This window comes from Osmerus mordax, chromosome 7 (assembly GCF_038355195.1).
Source record: "Osmerus mordax isolate fOsmMor3 chromosome 7, fOsmMor3.pri, whole genome shotgun sequence".
Classification (NCBI taxonomy): domain Eukaryota; kingdom Metazoa; phylum Chordata; class Actinopteri; order Osmeriformes; family Osmeridae; genus Osmerus; species Osmerus mordax.
This window is the reverse complement of record NC_090056.1, coordinates 12969243-12988144: the sequence shown is the minus strand read 5'-3', so window position 1 is coordinate 12988144 and position 18902 is coordinate 12969243. Positions and strand designations below refer to the sequence as shown.

General features: G+C 47.5%; 1 protein-coding gene across 1 annotated transcript; it reads right to left on the bottom strand.

The window, feature by feature from the left end:
- Positions 1-618: 618 nt before the first annotated feature.
- LOC136946118 (PDZ domain-containing protein 4-like) lies at positions 619-12111 on the bottom strand. Its single transcript, XM_067240339.1, has 8 exons — positions 12052-12111; positions 5883-5936; positions 5041-5351; positions 4721-4808; positions 4497-4595; positions 4340-4402; positions 4093-4194; positions 619-2592 (listed from the first exon to the last, which is right to left on the bottom strand). Exons 1-8 carry the CDS (start codon positions 12109-12111, stop codon positions 619-621), a joined length of 2751 nt encoding a protein of 916 aa, XP_067096440.1.
- Between the last annotated feature and the right edge of the window lie 6791 nt (positions 12112-18902).

Here is an 18902-nt window from a genome sequence, read left to right as displayed (position 1 = left end):
CTGTCATGGAATGAATTAGGAAATTCTATTCACTTCTATCTGCAAGGTGCACAATGTTCAGCCTTCCTGAAGACGCATGTCCTGTAGCAGTCATGTGACCTGTGCCTAGGGAGTACCTTTGTACTGTGCCGTACCCAGCAGGCATGTGCTTCCCTGTTCCTCCTGCTCAGTGTGCCCAGACGGATTATTGTGCCTTTAAATGTCCCGTCTAATTTGTTGGCATTTTCCATCAAGTACCTAGAAATAGTTAGCATTCCCTCCTTTGGTACCCAGTGTGCTTCTAACATGGCGGATCACCCACAGTCACCACACACTCTGAAGGCTCTGTGGGCTTGATCTGTTCCTCACCTGCTTCATCACTCAGGCAGCTTCTAATCATTCTGCTTAACTGTGGTTGTTCTCTCTGTGCCGTATCGTCCTCTCTTCCAGGCTGTGATGACTAAGCAGGAGCAGCTGGTGTTGTCTCTCTCACACCACCTCTCTCTCTCCTATCTACAGTGACAGAGCACAGATGGCGGTGCTGTGAGCTTCACAGCCCTTCTCAAGAATTTGTCCCGCATTTCTACCGCTTCCCCCTCTCTCCTCCTCCGCTCTCTGTCCATCCGTGTGTCCTGTCCGTCAGACGGTGGTGACTGACAGCAGGGGGTTGTAAACCTTCTTCCCATCAGGTGACCTGGTGCCGTGAGCCAGGAGCTCCTGGATGGTGATCCAGTTGTCGAGGATCCTGCGACTTCGTTTCTTCATGCTCCTCCGGTGGCAGAGCTCCAGGATGGTGGCAGGCTCCTGTGGCTGTGGCGCCCCCTGCTGGCCTCCACCGCCCTGCTCCCTGTCGCGCTCCCTCAGGCAGTCCAGACGGCTCTGCACCATGAACTCCCTGCGGCGGCGGTGCTCGCGGGCCCGCAGGAGCTGCTGCTTGCGCTCCTCCTTGCTCCAGTAGCGGCCCATCTTCATCTCGCTCACGGCATCGTCGTCCGTGGTCATGCCGCTGCGCTCCTCTCGGATCTTGATGGCGCGGGCCTTCAGCAGGCGGTCCCTCACGGGACGCTTGGCCACGTAGCGCGAGCCGTCGCTGCGCACCTTCACCTTCCACTCCATACGGGGGGAGGCTGGCGGCAGGGGCGGGGGGACAGGCAGGGGGACAGGTGCTGGGCCCTGGGGGATGTCCTTGCAGGTGCTGCCCAGGCTCATGGGGCTGGCATCACCCTCAGTCCCCAGGCTGCCCTCTCTGGCTGTGCTCCCCAGACCCTCAGAGGCAGAGGGGGAGTGCAGCTGCATGCAGCTCTGGTAGCGCTGGGGCAGCCTGGAGCCTGACTGGCGGCGAGACAGATAGGGGCTGTTCTCTGCACTGCGGCCCCCTCCGCCCTCTGGTGTGCTGTTAGCCTTGGGGCTCCTCTTGGCCGCTCCGTCTGAACCCCTCCTGACCCCACCGTCACGGGACAAGGATCTGAACTTGGCCCCTGGGCTAGAGGTCTTAGCCCCCACTCCTCTCCTGTGGCTGGTTGGAGAATATGGCTGGTTCAGGTTAGCCTGTCCCCTCTCGGCCCTCTCTCCCCTCCCCACCCTCTCTCTGTGGCGGCTGGGGATGCGAGGCTGCAGCTGGGAGTCTACCCCCTCCAGGCTGTGTCCATGATCGTTGACCAGAGGGGTGCTCCTACAGCTCTCTCCTCCAGTGTTGTATGCGCTGGTGCTGTCCTTGTCGGAGCGCTCTCTCTCAGGGACCTCGTTAATGTCCGACAGCTCGTGGTGACAGGACTCCTCAATGACCAGAGAGGGCCCGGCCCCCCGTGCGGCCCCGGCCTCCTCCTCCTCCAGGGGCCAGGCCTTCAGGCAGCGCTCCCGGAGCTGCTGCATCTTCTGCGCCCTCAGGATGTTGCGGCACTTGAACTCCAGGTGGCGCAGCTCCTCCTCCAGTAGGGCCATCTCATGCTGCATCATGCTCTCGTTGCGGTTCACGTCCAGAGGCACCGGCCCCCCGCCGCCCCCTCCTGGGCCCCCCAGCGGCAGCAGGGCGTTACCGTTCTTCTCATAGTAGCACTTGATCTCCAGCAGCTCCCTGTACCTCTCGTACTCCTCATCTGTCAGCCCAGGCATCATCATCATCACAGGGTCTCCCGTGTAGGCCCTCTCCCCTCTCTCCGCCTGCTCCAGAACCCCTCCTCCCACACAGTCCAGCCCCAGCAGGGAGTCAGCACTGAAGTGGAGGTCGCGAGAGTGCATCAGGGGTGGGGTGTCCCCGCGGCCGGACAGAAACTTGCGCATGCTGCCGGGCGTGTTGGTGGCGTTGGTGTTGGACGTGCTGGTCTGGTCGTCTCCCAGGAGGTCGTGCTCGGACGACTCCTCGTTGCGTGTGCTCTCGTCGGTCCGGCCCACGCCGCTGTCCAGCTCCTGGCTGTTACTCAGCACGGTCTGCAGCAGGCCGGGAGAGTCCCTGTTCAGGGGGCGGCCTCGCACCCCCATCACACTGCCCCCCACGCCTCCTGGTCCCGTGCCCAGCATGGAGGGGCTGTTCCTCAGCCTGTGTGGGCTCGGCAGGTGGACAGAATTGTCCAGAGGCTCCAGGTCCAGTTCGTCTGGGTCCAGCTGGTTGTCATTCTAAGATGAATGGTTTATGGAGTTGATTGTAGATCATATTCATTGTGGAGTGTTTAGGGAAAGGGAGAAAAAGACATTGAGATAAATGTATTATGATATCTTTTTCACTGCCCATGTCTAATGTTTCTCTACCACATTTCCATCACTAGGTGGAGCCAGAATAATGTGAAACCTAAACATCGCTTAACGATTCTGTGGCATGGGCTGTTTTCTCTGAATGGGTTGACTGGGTAAGAGTGAATTTATCGTCAATGAAATACATATGATATACAAAATCAACAAGAAGGAACTGAACTATCTCCTTTGAAACTGATATCTGTAGGAGAACACAATGGCCAAACAACTGTTAATATGATGTTGTTGGTGTATGTTATGTGTGATATTTTTAATGTTGTTTGTTTTTTCTGCATAGCATTGTGATTGGCCTCCCCAGAGATGCTGATCAAATGTATATGCAAATAATCTAGTTTAATTTGGCAAACAATTCACTACTCTAATCAAAGTTGATCACGCCTAATTGATATGATTCTAATTGGAATTGTTTTCAGGCTGCGAGACAATAGCATTGATTGTCTTCATCTTCATTTGTAGTCTAGCAGGCCCTTTGCTCCATCTCTCTCTTGCTCCCCAGACAGTGAACTAAGCCCCTAATCTCTGCTCATATATTTATCCTGATCATTCTCCCTCCGCCTCCCTACCTTGGTATGTTAGGTGTGAGACTAGGTTGATTCAGTAGATCTTGTAATCATATCTCAATGTTAACATACTACACATCACAATGCTCCCCAGATACAAAAGCTCTAAACATCTCTGCAGTAAAGTGTATGTGTGCGTGCGTGCCTGCGTGCGTGTGTGCGTGCGTGTGTGTGTGTGTGAATTTGTATGCACGTGGCTCTGTGCGTGACTGTCTGGATTGGGGAGAAGACTACATTTTAATGGCCTCTTAAATCTGCCCTCTAGCTTTTTCTTGTCTGCCCATGTGAATAGAATTCCGATTTCTCTGTGTACAATACCCATGCACGCATTTTGATGTGTGTGTACTCAGTATTAAAATGGTAAACGGTGCCGCCCCATCTGGTTGTGTGTGAGCTCAGTGACGAGCTGTTTGGGAGTGAGTATTATGGGATGTCCTGAGAGCGGGACTGTGTTCTCAAATTTGTTGAGCAGGGTGACCTTGAGGGAAACAAAGCAACATGTTCTTAGCACAGTGAAAACCAGCCGTTTCTCCCCTTTATGCTCGTTATCTTTCCTTGCCTCTCCCTCTCTATCAGTTCTTTCCCCTTACTCATTGTCTTTACTCCTTTCACCTTTCTCGTCTACTTTCAAGTGCACTTGGAGGGAAGGGAGGCACAGCTAGATATTTGTGTAAATAAAGATGGTGGTGCAGTGTAGCTGAGCATCAGTATACTGTAGATAATCTGTGATCTGTTACTGCAATGCATCTCTTCTCATGTCATGGTAGCAGCCCCTTTCCCAGGCAGGAGTGAAAGTGTGCCTCACCTCAATCTCAGGCCGGGCCAGCAGCAGGGAGATGTTGGTGCTGTCCTCTCGGGTCAGAATGGCCACGGCCTCTTCCCGGTTCTGGATGTCCACCCCGTTGATCTGAGACAAAGACCACGATATGAAACAGAGCTATGACACCTGTTCATTATTAAGACCAGTTGTCTGTTGAATTGTGGCATTTTTACTGGGTGTAAATGTCACAGTGAACAGCGGTGATTCACCGGTTCAGTACAAAGGGATGTACCTGCAGGATTCTGTCTCCCTCACGAATGCGGCCATCTATTGCAGCTATACTGTTTGGGTTGACCTAGACAAAGGGTGATAGTGTGAATGCTGGGTGATAAGCGTCTTGAATATCGTAGAGATGATATGTGTCTCTTTAACCTTGAAGGCTTCCTCACCTCTCCTACATATATGCCCAGATCCTCCTCCTCATCTGTCCTATAGCACACTGTCAGCCCCAGCTTGTCCTGCTGGCGAGACTTATACAACTCCACCTCCTAATTCAAACACACCATGACACACATAGGGTCTGAGTTGAGAACACGCTGAGGTACTGAAGCAGAAGATAAACAGGTTGATAATGGTCTAAGTTGGACAATCTGAAGAGATTATGAAGCAATACCTCATACTCCAGATCATCCTGTCTGTCCACCTCATGATGAGCGATGTCAAAGTAGTCGTTGGGATCATAATATTCAGGCTCTATGAGCCTGTGAGGGAATCATGAGAGAGGGGGTTTCAGTAATGGAGACCAACAGGCTGCCCTTTACTCAGACTCCATGAATGGATGGGATGAGACTCTTCACATCCACTAATGTCAGGGATTTGACACTTGCATTAGGCTCTCTATCTTTCTGTCTCTCGGTATCTCTCTGTCTCACACACACACACACACATTCAAACATACACATTCGCACACACGCGGACACACAGTGTACTCACAGCTCGTTGAGCAGGTAGGGCTCCAGCAGGGGCGGAAGAGGAGGGGAGGGGGGTGGGTGGGGAGGAGGTGGGGCCCCACAGGGGTGGTGGCTGCTCTTGCCCAGGGTCAGCATGTGCTGGAAGCTGATGTCAGTCTGGGTGCAGCTGTCCACACAGTCAGCCATGGACACAGTCAGGGCCCCTGGCCCCCCTAGGCCCGCGGCCAGCCCAGCCCTCCGCCTGGCCCCCCGCCTCAGCATGTGGGACAGCAGGGGGTCCCGCACGTCCAGGCTGGGCTCCCCAGACAGACGAGTCAGCTCCTTACCATTCACCTGGATCACAGGGATAACACAGATCAGAGAGGAGAGGAGGGGAGGGGAGAGATTGGTGGAGAGGGAGAGAAAGAGCGTACAGAAAGCAAGGCACCACATTGAAAAGTGAGGAGACAGACACTGTAATGAGACAGGACAGGTCTTGAACTGGTGCAAGGACAGCCTATAATTTGCAGAGGGTTAGGTGAGCAGATGAATTGACCCTCATCAGCTGTACTTTCAGACAGGCAAGGTTAGCTCACGGTGTGTCAAGCTGACCCTCATAAACACAAACATCACTCGCACAACATAAAGAGAGAAATGCTGTTACTATAGCAGTATACACATACAGACCTAAAACAGAGATCTACTGTAGAGTGGTTAGTCTATCAGGCAAAAAGGAAAAAAGAATGTGTTCAGAACACCCGGAACACATAATACTACATACAGTAGTATCTAAGTAGCTTTAAATAGCTACACATGTATCACCTAGGAGTGGTTCATACATGACATCACACAGAGCAGGGGGATAGTAAATATGTATACTATAACCTTCAATCGACCGTCTGCATCAAAAGAACACAGCATGCTACTGATTTGACTCTTCTGTGGAGAGAGGAGGAGAGAGAGGAGAAGAGGGAGGAGAAATTAAGAGTTTAAATGTTAATCTGTGAGAAACCTTGGAGGAGACCAGGTTATGATCAGTTAATAACTGTTGACAATCCCTGGCATACTGCAGTAGTCTGGCCAGGCTGTGGTCTACATGACTCTCAAAGTGTGGATCCACACAGCTTACCTACACTAAATAACCCGATACCTGCAGGTCCTGTCACAGCATAAAAGACACAGTCTGTATTACACAGGTGGCCATTTTCAGTCCTCATGATATGAGAATTGAAAGTAAATATTATTTCAAAATAAAAGCAGTCTTTTCAGTATCTCTCTATCTTTGTGCCTATATCTCCTGAATGCCCGCTGCCAGTTCACACAGGGAGAGCCAGAGAGAGTGATTCATAATTAGGGATTAGTGAGTGTAAATCTGCTGAAGAAGTCACATTTAAACAGCAGGGATGTGTTCAGAGGACAGCATGTACAGTAGTGATCCTGGTCAAAGGGAACCAGACTTCTAACCTTAATCTGTTTGAAGGTGAAATATCTATTTACATTACTGTTCCCATGAAATGGTAACGATATTGGCAGAATCTAAGACTATTCTAGAGACTTGTCAGAATGACAGTATGTTGCATGTGATTGCGCTCGTACATGTGTGTGGAAATGTTAGCGCTTCCATTTGTTTTATGGAGAGCTGTACACAGCCTTGAGAAACAGCCACATAGCCAGACTGCCATTGTGTAAGTACACAGTGCATACACTGACCTTGGCTGTCTGAGGGGGTCCACATCTTCACTACCTTCCCTCTCTCCCTCTGTCTCCCTTATACCGCCCCCTCTCTTGCCTCCCCCCAACCCCCATTCCTCTCCCGTTTCTTGTCCCCTTCATATAATTGCATGTCAAATTGATGTTCCCCTGTGCAGCCAACCACAAAAACTTTCTTGCCACATTCGCCTTTCCATTTGGTGTTCTTGCCCCTGTTCTTCCCTCCCCCTGTCCGTCCTTCCATTTCTCTCATCCGTTTCGCCTAGAATTCCTCGTTCACACCCCTCACCTCCAATTGTCTCCCCTCTGCTCTGCTGTTCTCGGTATCTCTGTCTGTGCATTCTCTCTGTTTCACATCCTGTGTCCTGACTCTGTCTCGTTCCTTTCAGTGCTGTCTCAGCACTTTTCCTTCCCTAGCCCCTCCCTAGAGATGGCATGAGCACAATACTTCCAGTCCCTCTCCTCTCCTTCCCCCTCTCCTCTCCTTCCCCCTCTCCTCTCTCCTCTCCTTCCCCCTCTCTCCTCTCCTTCCCCCTGTCCTATCTCCTCTCTTTCCGCCTCTCCTTGCCTGTTTGTCCTTCCTCATGCTAATGGCCTTCCATAAATCTCTTGCTGTCCTTCTGTCTTAATGGCTTCTCTCACTTGAAGACAAATAAGTAGAACGCTTCTTCACTTCTCATTCACAGTGAAAAGGAATTTACATAAAGCAATACAGCGATTTTTATTTCAAGGTGTAATGAAATTGTTTCAGTCAAATAGCTTGTAATTCTTTAGGAGGAGACATTGGCTTTCGATTTTCACTGTCTACCTCAACCTCTATCTTTTCCGCTCTCCACCTCTCGCTGGTCTCCCTCAGAATGGGTGTTGCCCATTGTTCCTACAGCTTGTATCCACAGGAAAACCATGAGTTGTTTTTCCAACACTGTCTTGAGTAGCGGCGAGAGGCTGGGCCTATTAGCAGATTGCCCTTAGGACATGACTGACAGGTCTGAGAGCACTAGGACTGAGGGGGGTCTCATTCATTATCTATGAGAGCTACTGAGATTGCTCTGAGGATGACTTCATACAAGGTAATGGTTGTGGTGCATTAGAGGGACAATCTTGACAGGTGGAATGCATTGTACACCTCACTGGCCTGTTAGCAAACACAGAGGTTAGGAGGTCAACACCTCCAGTCTGACCACTGAATTGTTCTGCTCATGCCACTCTACAGTCATGCCCAATCCTTCAGTAAGGGTGTGTACTATACGGGACTGAATTGATATTAGCTCTGATGTATATTCCTGTCATGGCGTTGCCTACCTTATTCTGAGTTACACGGCAGGGGGTGGAGGTGGAGGCAGTGGAGATAGTGGGAGGGGGAAGATGAAAGAGAAGCATAGTTCAAAGGCAGGAGCGAGAAAAATTCTGGGTAGATGCTGATGGAGAGAACAGGGGGAAGGGGAGGAAGGGTGAAGGGAGGTGAGTAAAGAGTAATGAAATAGTGGGACAAAGAGAGACATGGAGCTTTTGAGGAATGTTAGTGTGTGGTAAATATTGAGTGAGAGTGACTTACAGTTCTACATTTTTTTGGCAAATTGTAGGAACACGCAAAGGAAGCCCAATGGGTAGGTCCTAGTGGCTGAGGGATACATGAGAGTATTAGCTAAGCTCCTAATGTGCAGACTCAGGTCTACAGTACACCAGACACCAGACACCAACACACACACATATGTAGTTCACAGAGGGGTTCACACAGAATCCAAAATTCTGCATCGCATTTTAGCATAATGCTTAACAATGGCATATTGTTAATGTCCAGAGTTTTTTATTTTATTGCAGATGCTCCACAGTGCCCCAGGCCTGCCCCCCACATATTGAATTCTACTTGTTCAGTAATTGATTTTTCTCATCTCCCATGCTTTGAAGGGTACAGCTTGCACCTCTTCAGAAAATCAATTAATCCAGAGACACAGCTCGTCTCCACCACTGCTAACCCCAGTTGTTTGATATCACTGGGGGACATTTATGTAGGCCACTGGATATCAGAAATTGACAAATTCAAGCTACTATTGATTTAAGGACTAGTCAGACATTTAGACAAACTGGGAAAAATTACCAGACAGGGAAGGGAAGGGATACCCAATCAAAACAAAGGAATGAGAGGAGAGTTGGTTTGGAATCAAGTCCAACCAGGGTACGTAACTCTTCTGTCAATGTACAGTAAATTGATACTTCACCATCTATCTTCATAATGTACTATTTAATGGTGTCTATCTGTCTGTAATTCTGTCTTCCTAGCCCCCCCTCTTATTAAAAATTCTGTCTCCATCTTTCTCTCCCTGTCTCTGTCTCCTGTTCAATGCAGGAATGGGAGAGATGTGCAGCCCACAAACTCTCTCCATCTGCCCTTCACCCAATCATAAGCATGACAAGCCTGAAGGTGAAAGAACTGGAGCACATCTGTCCACATATACACACACATGCACAAACAAACTAACACACTAACACTTACACAGTAAACACACTCTGAGGCAGATTTAATCAAATACAGTTCATAAACAGGATGACAAGCAGATAGTAATGATGATGCTTTCAGTCCAGCAACGCTAGACTCCATATTAACAGGTATGTCTACTGCATTTAACTATCCAGGCAAAAGGCCCAGGAGGTGAGGCAGGAGTGATTAAGATATCGATGGTATCGACATCATGCACATATTATTTATCAAATCATTTATCAATTCATTTCACTTATTAATACATTGATATGGCTGCATATTGAGATCCAGCCGAGGGAGGTGTTTTTGAGTATATCCATTGTTTTAGTGGGTGTGTTCCAGTCTGTGTGTGTTGATCTAATACATTTAGTCATTTAGCAGACGCTCTTATCCAGAGCAACTTACAGTAAGTAAGTACAGGAACATTCCCCCCTAATACATGTTTGTGTCAGCATGTTATTGATATGTATGGGTGATCGCTGATTTCACTCTGTGCATGTCAGTGTCTTTCTGTCAGTGTCGAGAAAAAACACATTAGGCTTGTTTAATGACTTCAGTTGCCGTGGCAACTACCTCCCATCGAAACCCATTCTACAGAGAGTAGAGTAGAGGGGAAAGAGTCTGAGGGGCTTAGGGGTGGTGAGGGAGACTCTGGTGTGGGGGGTGCAACACAAAATGGTTACTGGGGAACATTGATCTTCTGGTTAGTTTGTTAGTCATGCACTGCACCCATGTGATGTCCTCTAACCAAGGCCTCTAAATATTATAGGCTGGCTGGTATCCAGTACCATGTATCTCTTTAGTCTAGGGAAAGAGGAGGCAGAAGTGATGGCATTTATTATTCTGGGCGTGTTCCCTTGTGAAAATGTGCAGCAGTCTGTAATTATTACATCCTCTGGCAAACGAAAGTGCAATAAATGACAAAATCTGCTCCTACAAAGTCTAGATAGACCCAGTCCATTTTAATGTAACTGTGAGAAAATATAACACTCAGTGGACTGACTCTAATTTGGTTGTGTAATTGGGCATGTTTGTAAAATATGCGACACAAAGCTGTAAACCTCAAAAGAGGCATGCAGTGTTGCACAAACCCGTGAAATGTGGAGGAAATGTAATGAAGTGTTTTTGATGAAGAGAATCTCTCTGTACAGTGTTTTTGGCATGGTGTTTGAGCCAAACAACCATCTGTTTTGTTTCTAAATTACTGTCAGAGTAACAGACTCCATGGTAATTACATTTCAGTTCAATTTGTTAGCCTTTTTGACTTTTTTTGCTTTAAATTGACAAAGGCTACTTTTTGTAGTTGTTTTACTCTTTACAAACACTTCAGAGTAGAGAAATGCACTTTGTGTTCTTTGTGAGGATTGGATCCAGAGTTTTAGATCTGATAATACACAAGCACACACACCCCTTCACCACCTTAAATGTTAAACCTTAAACCTTGATTGAATCTCATTCACCCCAAAATAAAACAATCACAGACATGCAGACACAACTATCTTCCGTGCTCGGCTCCCAACCACACCCATGTCTGGGAACCACAGTCAGTCTGGGGATGCGGCTGTCTGGAGGAGCGGGGTGCATTGTGGGCTGCTGGAGCTTGTTCCCATAGGCAGACACACCCTTCTGCACTGCTGACTTCACAGAAGTTTAAGCACCTGATCGGTGGCATGATTTCATTTCTATTTTGAGTCGTGTGACCTGCATATGGTCCGTGCCTTTATATCTGACTCCTGTTAAATAGGGGTCGCTGAATGCTGAAAACACTGCCAGGCCTTTCAAACTACTACATGCTCTCTCTCTCTCTCTCTCTCTCTCTCTCTCTCTCTCTCTCTCTCTCTCTCTCCCTCTCCCTCTCCCTCTCCCTCTCCCTCTCTCTCTCTTTCTCTCTCTGCAATCAATTACTTCTGTCATCTGAGGGCAAACATCAGAAAAATAGCCCTCTCCATCCTTCTTTCCCCCAGTTTTTTCTTCAATCTTTCCTTCCCCTCAGCCTCATTACTGTACCTCTGGCTGTGCCCAGCCTCCTTCTGTCCTTTCCTCTGTCTTGGCGTGGCCTCAGTTACCAGATGCAGCTCTGCTAACTGACACACACAGAATCCCAAAGCTGGGCTCCACCAGAACAATCTTTATTGATTTATTTTTTTACATATGCAACACCAGACAGAATCCTTTCAGTAGAATTGTTCTGCTATATGTGCTTAAACAGGGACTGTACAGTCTGGTTTCACTTAGCAGACACAGCTGAGGTTGTAACCGTGGCAACCTTAGAGAGCACCCCCTACTATAACTCTTCAGCCAGCCTGTAACCCTCCCCCTGCTTCCTTCTCTCTCTCTCTGGGCCTCGCTCAGTCCCAGAGGATGCATGTTCTAATCTCTTCCAATCTCCCTCTCACACTCACTTTAGCCCTTCACACAGGCTTTGATGAAAGTATTAAAATATTAATTAGTATAATATCAGTATTATTTTGAGGATGCATAAGAAGTTGCGATGTATAATTTCCGCATCCTTTTATGATCTTATCTATGTTTTTGTTATCACGCATTTCCTATCTAGGGTCTACTAATTCTTCAATCATCATTTCAATGACATTGTGAACAATGATTTACTCAGCCAAATTCAGTAATGAGTTGTTCAGTAATGAGTTGTTGATATTATTGTTCAGACATGTTCATCAATCCTTAGGAATGATTATGGTGATTAATATGTATGGTGGGATGGGATCTCCAAACCAGTGAGCATGCTGATGCTGGTGGGCTGATTGTGATGGATAACTAGTGCAAAGAGATGTCATCAGCTTAACAGAACGGTCTGGGTGTTTAGATGCTGGTAAAAGAACCAAGGGAGGAAACAGACCCACTCACCTGGAACATGACCCGGTACTGCTCCTCAGGCTTCTGGACCACACACATGTTGCAGCCCATGGTGACCTGGATCTGGCTCACCCAGATGATCAACACCGATGCCCAAATCAACACGTTTGTCCCACCCAGACCAAAAGAGTTGGGGTGTCGCTTTGTGTGGAGACACTTGTCACCTGGACTCTCTCCTCTCAGGCCTGGACAACAGAGTTTCCCAGTTGGTTCTTCTATCTTTTCAGTCCGATTTCACGTTTTACAATTGAGAGGAGATCCTGTACAAAGTGTTCTCAGAGGCAGTAGCGAAACAAATACAGCAGTCCATCCATCAGTCTCTGTCTCCATTGCAGAGTGACAAAGTGCTGATAAGTTCATGTGGACAGAGTAGCTTCAGTCTCAAATCACGTTGTCGGCAACTTCTTTGCTTTTGCACTGCTGAGTCACAGGTAAAAAAAGGAGGTTTGTAGGAATAGGTGGAAACAGAGAATGAGGTTGAGTACCAACAGCAGTTTTTTCCTTTTATGATGTGTATGTACATTAGACTGAATGCAATGTAACAGTTTTAGATGACTTGTCAGTGATGGCTGCTTGACCTCCCCTGCAGCTACATGAGGGCGTGGCAGTGTCGTGTTCTTATTTGGTATACAGCACAGAGTCTGACTCTATGTGCTGAGAGAGGGGAGCTTTTCCCAGTACAACTTCCACTGAACTCGCCCACGCTCACCCCCAGGTTTCGTCCTCTGAGCTCTAATCTGTTCGACAGCGCTCTGTACGAAACACTTTCAAAGTTTCAGATACCAACCGCGCTGGTATCAAAGAGCCTCTCCGCGTTTCTTTTTTCTTCCCGACTCCCACACTGAGTTTCCCAGCTCTCTAGGTTCAGAGGGGGATGGCTGGGACCGGCTCCTGAGATAACCTCTCTTTGCTCAGGCTCTGACAAGGCTCTGTCAGCTCTCTCACCAGGACTGTTACCTGCTCAGCACTTTCCTCCCCCTGGTGTTGGGGCAGTCACTGACATCTCCTTATTTAGGTCCATTGAAACCCTCCAGAAGGAGAGGTGGGGTGTGTGGGCTTGGCTAGGCTAGGCTGAGAAAGAGTAGGGGGCCTGCCCACTGAAGCATTCACTCCCTGGATCTGAGCCCAGGCTGTGCTGCCTAGATAAGCCGTATTCGCAAGACAGACAAAACCTAATAACACGCACACATGCACACGCAAGAAAGCACAACAGCTACGGCGGTTCTCTCAACAACTCTGTGTTACGTTCTGTAGCTGTCACCCCAACTGTCACTGACAACCACTTAAAACTGTTTCCACACTGAATGGCTGTATTCAAAATGCATGTGTGTTTCATGTGAACAACATGGTGTTTATCAGAAGCACAGCTGTCTGTGAAAGACTAACTGAGATAGGCTGAGAGATTCAGTTGGATATAATAAGATCGATTCATTCATTGATTATGGAAGCCACAGAATTTTTATTTAACCAAACACTTCAGGGCTATTGCTTAAGGGTGTTAGTGAACAGAAGATTATAATCAAATTACGGATCTCTTAAGCAGAGATCACACAGCCCTCCAAACTGGCCATGTGTAAAAAATCGATATCAAGTCTATGAATTGGACATTGTGTTTGCTGTGCTATTGGAAAAATCAAGATGGTTTACCGCCAAAGGTAAACCATTAAATAAACCATGTGCTTGTTCATCCCGGTGTCTCCTTTGTAATTGTGCGTCCTGTCCTTTCTAACACTAAAACATGTTTTCTCTTCTACAGCTTGCTCTCATACAATTGTCTTATTTGAAACAATCCTCACCTGGTCTAGAAGGCTAGAAGGCTATCTCTCTTCCCTTCAGGCTGTGCTTTCTTGCGTCCTTAGTGCTAATTCATGCATGGAAAAGACACACTGTAACCTTTCCTTGTGTCTATCTCAACCCACTTCTGCCCTTCTCTCCCTCTCATCACCTTTGCTGAGGTTGTAACTCTTATCTTTGGTCCCCCAGATAGACCCTGCAGTCTGGACATCACTGAGCAGTGAGAGCCAAGTACATTACTGTATCCCTGCTCTTAGCAACAAGGTGTTAGTGTAATCCTCATTCAAAGCTTTTCTACACCTGCATGCTCCCCAGATAGATTGTGTAATCCCACACTGGAGTCCCTCCCGGGCTCCAGCACACTATGTACCACCAGCTCTCTCCCATAAACCATCAACACAAATCACACTCCTGGTAAGAACCACTCCCAGCTTGTTTCCCAGACAGCATTGCAGCCTGTAGACTAGATAGCACACATTAGTCTGTCTAGCTCCAGAACTGTGTCAGACAGCCACAGCAGGTGCTACAAATCAAGCAGGCGTGTCAAATGTCCCAAGGCTTCTCTACTCTCTCCATCACCATGTGAAAATTGGATGTGAACACTACACCTACCTGCTTTCTAGAGTCAGATATCTGCTGTCACACATTGCCTGCTATGTCACTGGCCTGGGGTCAGGACCTGGAACAGGGGAAATAAACTAAAGAAGGAGAGAGAACATGGGAAATGTGGGGATGATCAATTATATGGGAAAAAGTATTGTCCTCTTTCAGACAGGAGTAGTATGTAAGCGATGAAGGACTTCTGTCAAATTGTGTCCTGTGCTGGGCTTGAAAAAAGTTCTTCCTCTTGCAGAGGAAAACCCCCAAAGCATTGACTCTGTAGTAATCCACCGTCTGTCTGCTGAACATTCAGTAAGAATCCAATGTTTGTCTTGAAGAACAACAGTGCTGGGATTATTCCAGGTGGTTGCTATGTTGAGGAGAGAGCAGAGCATCTGTTAGGTTGATCATAAATCACCATCAGCCAGACTCTGAAGATGAGAGAAATAACTGGCGACTGATTGGAGGAGACTTCTTGGCTTCTACCCTCAGGCGTGACGGTAAATGTGCTCCCCCACTGCAGCGGGGAACACAAAGGCGGTTCTGCCCAGCGGTAAGGAGCCTGCTGATCTGCACGTCGCACCATGAAGCATGACTGCTGCTGAATTCTTCTGGATGCAACACTGTCCTCTCCTTCTATCCCTCTCCCCCTCTCTCTCTGTGTTTCTATTTCTATTCCACCCTCCCTTAGTTTCTCTTCCTCTCTCTCTCTTTACAGAATAAGCAACCGCTCCCTCCTCTGGCCCCCCATATTTTTGCCCTCACCTCATTTGCTACCCTCCCACCCTCCTCCTTGTCCTCCTCCTCCTACATGCTACCCCTACCTCTCTCTCCCTCTCTCTCTTTATGCACCTCTCTTTTTCTTTCTGTCTGCCTCTCCACAGGCTAGTAGGGGCAAGCTCCAGTATCTTTTATTTTATTCCAGCCAGTACAGGTGGACAGGTGGATCTACATCATTTGCAGGAGGCAAATGATGTACATCATTTGCAGGAGGCAAATGATGTAGATTAAAGCGAATGCAGTATCAAGGCACTCATGCCGTATCACTATCAGGAGACATGTGTTAAGTTCTCAGTTATCTGTGACACAAACAGGCAATTCAGAGTCACCTTAAGTCCCTGGGAGTTGAGATTCAATTGGATACATATGAAGCAGGAAGTGCTTGGATACACTGTAGATATAAATGCCTAAAGCAGGTAAAGCACTCATGACTGCCTGTGAATTTAAATGAGGAGAAAGGTTGGCACACAGACAGTGGGAAGAGGAGAGGGAAACGAGAGGGAGAAAGAGAAAGTGTATAACAGGTGTGACGGGATGAATCTACAGATATGGAATGATGCCAAGAGATGTGTGGGAGTGGTGGAGGGGGGGTGGATGTGGTGGGGTGGACAGAGTGTATTTAGCAGTATGCGCAATAACAAAAAGCATTTGCTTATTTGGGCTACACATAAAGACAGTGGGTCATATAAGCACAGCTATGCACGTCCTCTATTTTGCCTTTAGTATTTTTCTTTTCGATTTGCTCTCCCAGCACGTATGTCTCCCCTCTGAATAGCCAGCTACATTTCCAAACTCACTTACTAATTTTCTATTTAAAAGAGCTTGGATGGCACATTTGTAGCCATCTCACTGCCAAGTACTGCCAGCATTACGAGACAGTCTTGGGGACCGGGGATTAGTTCAGTCAGGCCAGACACAAAGCATGGTGGTGTTAACATCAGAAAAACAATATAAAAATAGCAGTTCTATGCTCTTGTCGGGTTGGGCTTCTGTTTGGTCATTTTATAATATAAAAGTTCTGCTATCTTTCTCCTTCCGCCTTCCTTTCTCCCCATCATTATCTGTCTTCCATCATCATTAGCTGTCATCACTCTCACCCTCCCATTTACCTCAAAGTCATTTATCAGTTGACCAAGGCGCAGAGAACATGCCATTGCTTTGTCAGCACACTGCCAGTCAACTCTTTCCCCCCACTCACTCTCTCTCTCTCTTTCACTCTTTTTCTCACTCAGACACAGACACACTTCCCTTGTGTAGATAACTCCACTTGTAGTCACACCTTCTGTGTGGTGTATTGAGCCTTAGACCCTCTCAGGGAGCCAGTTAGAAACAGGATTTCACGGTGTCTGTGTCTGACTCAACAGGCTTACCATCAGTTCACCATGTTGGACTACATTGTAGGGTTCATTTTCTACTGAACACACACGTACATAGTACACACATACACACACACAATTACAGACAGACACACACATGCACACACACAGTCACATCCTGCCCTAATAAACTAGGCTGCAGTGGATCTCTATCTCCACAGAAAAGGTCAGACCAACCAGCAAAGAGAAATAGTGGAAAATATCAGCTGTCTCCTCTTCATGACATGTAGTAGTCTGGGGCAGCAGTACTGCCACAGTCTATAGGCAAGTCTAAATATCAGGGGCTGCCATCTCACCATCCCTTTCACTCTTGCATCTTTACAAAGGGCAGATGTTGTCACTAGCGCTCCAGCTGTGCTACAGAGATGACCTTAACACACATTTGATCAGTTATTGAATTCTGCACCTGCTTGTCTCTCGTTATGTATTTGTAAATCTAGACCAAAACCAGTGTAGATGTTGAATAAATAACATAAACAGCTAATGATATACAAGGCTAGGGAACTGTGAAAGTCCTATGGAGAGAACCAATTTTGTCTTGTCAACATTTATTGAAAATGCCATGCATGTATATTTGAGAAAAGGAAATGAGCAGAATGAGCTGCATTTGACTAAATAGAATTGAGAGAAGGCAGGATAGATTAAAGAAAAGGTGGGATAGGCACATGTAAAAGTGGTTTCCATCCCTTTCTGAAGATTTCGCTTTGCTTTGGAGGGAGCAGGGAAGAGAAGGGCTGGCAAAGAAAGAGGGAGCGATGGAATACCCGAAGAATTTTAACAATGTTCTCATTATTTATTTACTGCTTCGAGGGATAGGCTGTCGGTAAATAATACACTTCAATGAGACTAGCAGGCTATCTACCAACCATGTATACCTGTGTGTGAGGACTCACCTGTCAATTGAAGAATATATACTGTCACTGAATAGGTGAGTGGTGTGAGAGAGTGGGGGGAGGGGGGCAGGGAGGCAGGGGAAACTGGGAGGACCAAAGGAGGTTTTCCTTGAAGCTGCATCATCTACATTCCAGAGGCGCAGAGCAGGGAGAGCTGGTTTCACAGAGGAGGGGATGACATGAGCGGCGATTGCCCCGGGAGACAGCCAATGACGGAGGGTGTGAGGTGGGGACATAGAAATATTGAGGGAGCGGGACAAAGGATGAGGATGAAAGGGAGATACTGAGTGGAATGATGAGAGGGAGGATGGCTATGAGAGCGATTGTGTGGCTTTAATCCAATATATTAAGGGAGATTTAGTCGGAAGATGAGAGAGACATTACTTTGTTGGCAGAAAGTGGAATGGATCAAAGTTGACCAAAGATGCTATAAACCATGGTCTATTAATGTAATATTATTGGAGGGAAGACTAGGGAAAGAGGGTGGACTAGGCTAAATCTAGTATTCATCATACACAAGGCACTGCTTGCTTTCATAAATGGCTCTTTGTGGAAATCAGATAGAGGAGGGGCCTCTGGCTCTATTCCCTACTGTCAGCCCATCAGTCTCTGGTCCACACATCACCACTCCCTCTCCTCCTCGCCTAATTCCCAGCTCATTCCATTATCATGTCACAACAGACTTAACATGGAGGAGGTGGAGTAGGAGCAGAGGAGCACACAAGGGAAGGACGAGTGAGGGGATGGATTAGCACTGACTGTGTGTGTGTGTGGGTGTGGGTGTGTGTGGGTGTGTGCGTGCGTGTGCGTGCGTGTGAGTGCATGTGAGTGCATGTGAGGGCATGTGAGTGCAAGAGAGAGATAGAGAAAGAGAGACATGGAGAGAGATACAGAGAGAGAGGCTTTATTTTCATTGAAGAAGAAAGCTTCTCCAATATCCAATATGCTACTGGACTACATTTCCTTAATTAGGATCCAGCAGAGAGAACACCATGTCCGTGGCATTACAAGGAGCAGAGAGAGCAGCAGAGGATGGAGCTGTGGGAATGTGTGGGTGATAGAGGGCCAAGAGAGCATGAGAAGAGGGATAGGTGGATATTTTGGGAGAAATATGGTTGAAACTGAGAAGGTGGCATGAGAAGACAGAACGTAGAAGGCAGACACTGCCCAGGAATAAAAAAAGAATTTGTGTATGTATTTGTGTGTGGTCTTGTCAGACGGGGATAGATATTACCACAGTAGCAGGAAGGAGGATGAAGTGCTGGATATTCAATATTCTATTGGCAATCGACAAACCCTTCACTGGTTTATGCATACTCCAAACGCACGCACGCCTACACTACACACACATACACTTATGCACATATACACACACACACACATCCTAGATACACCTACA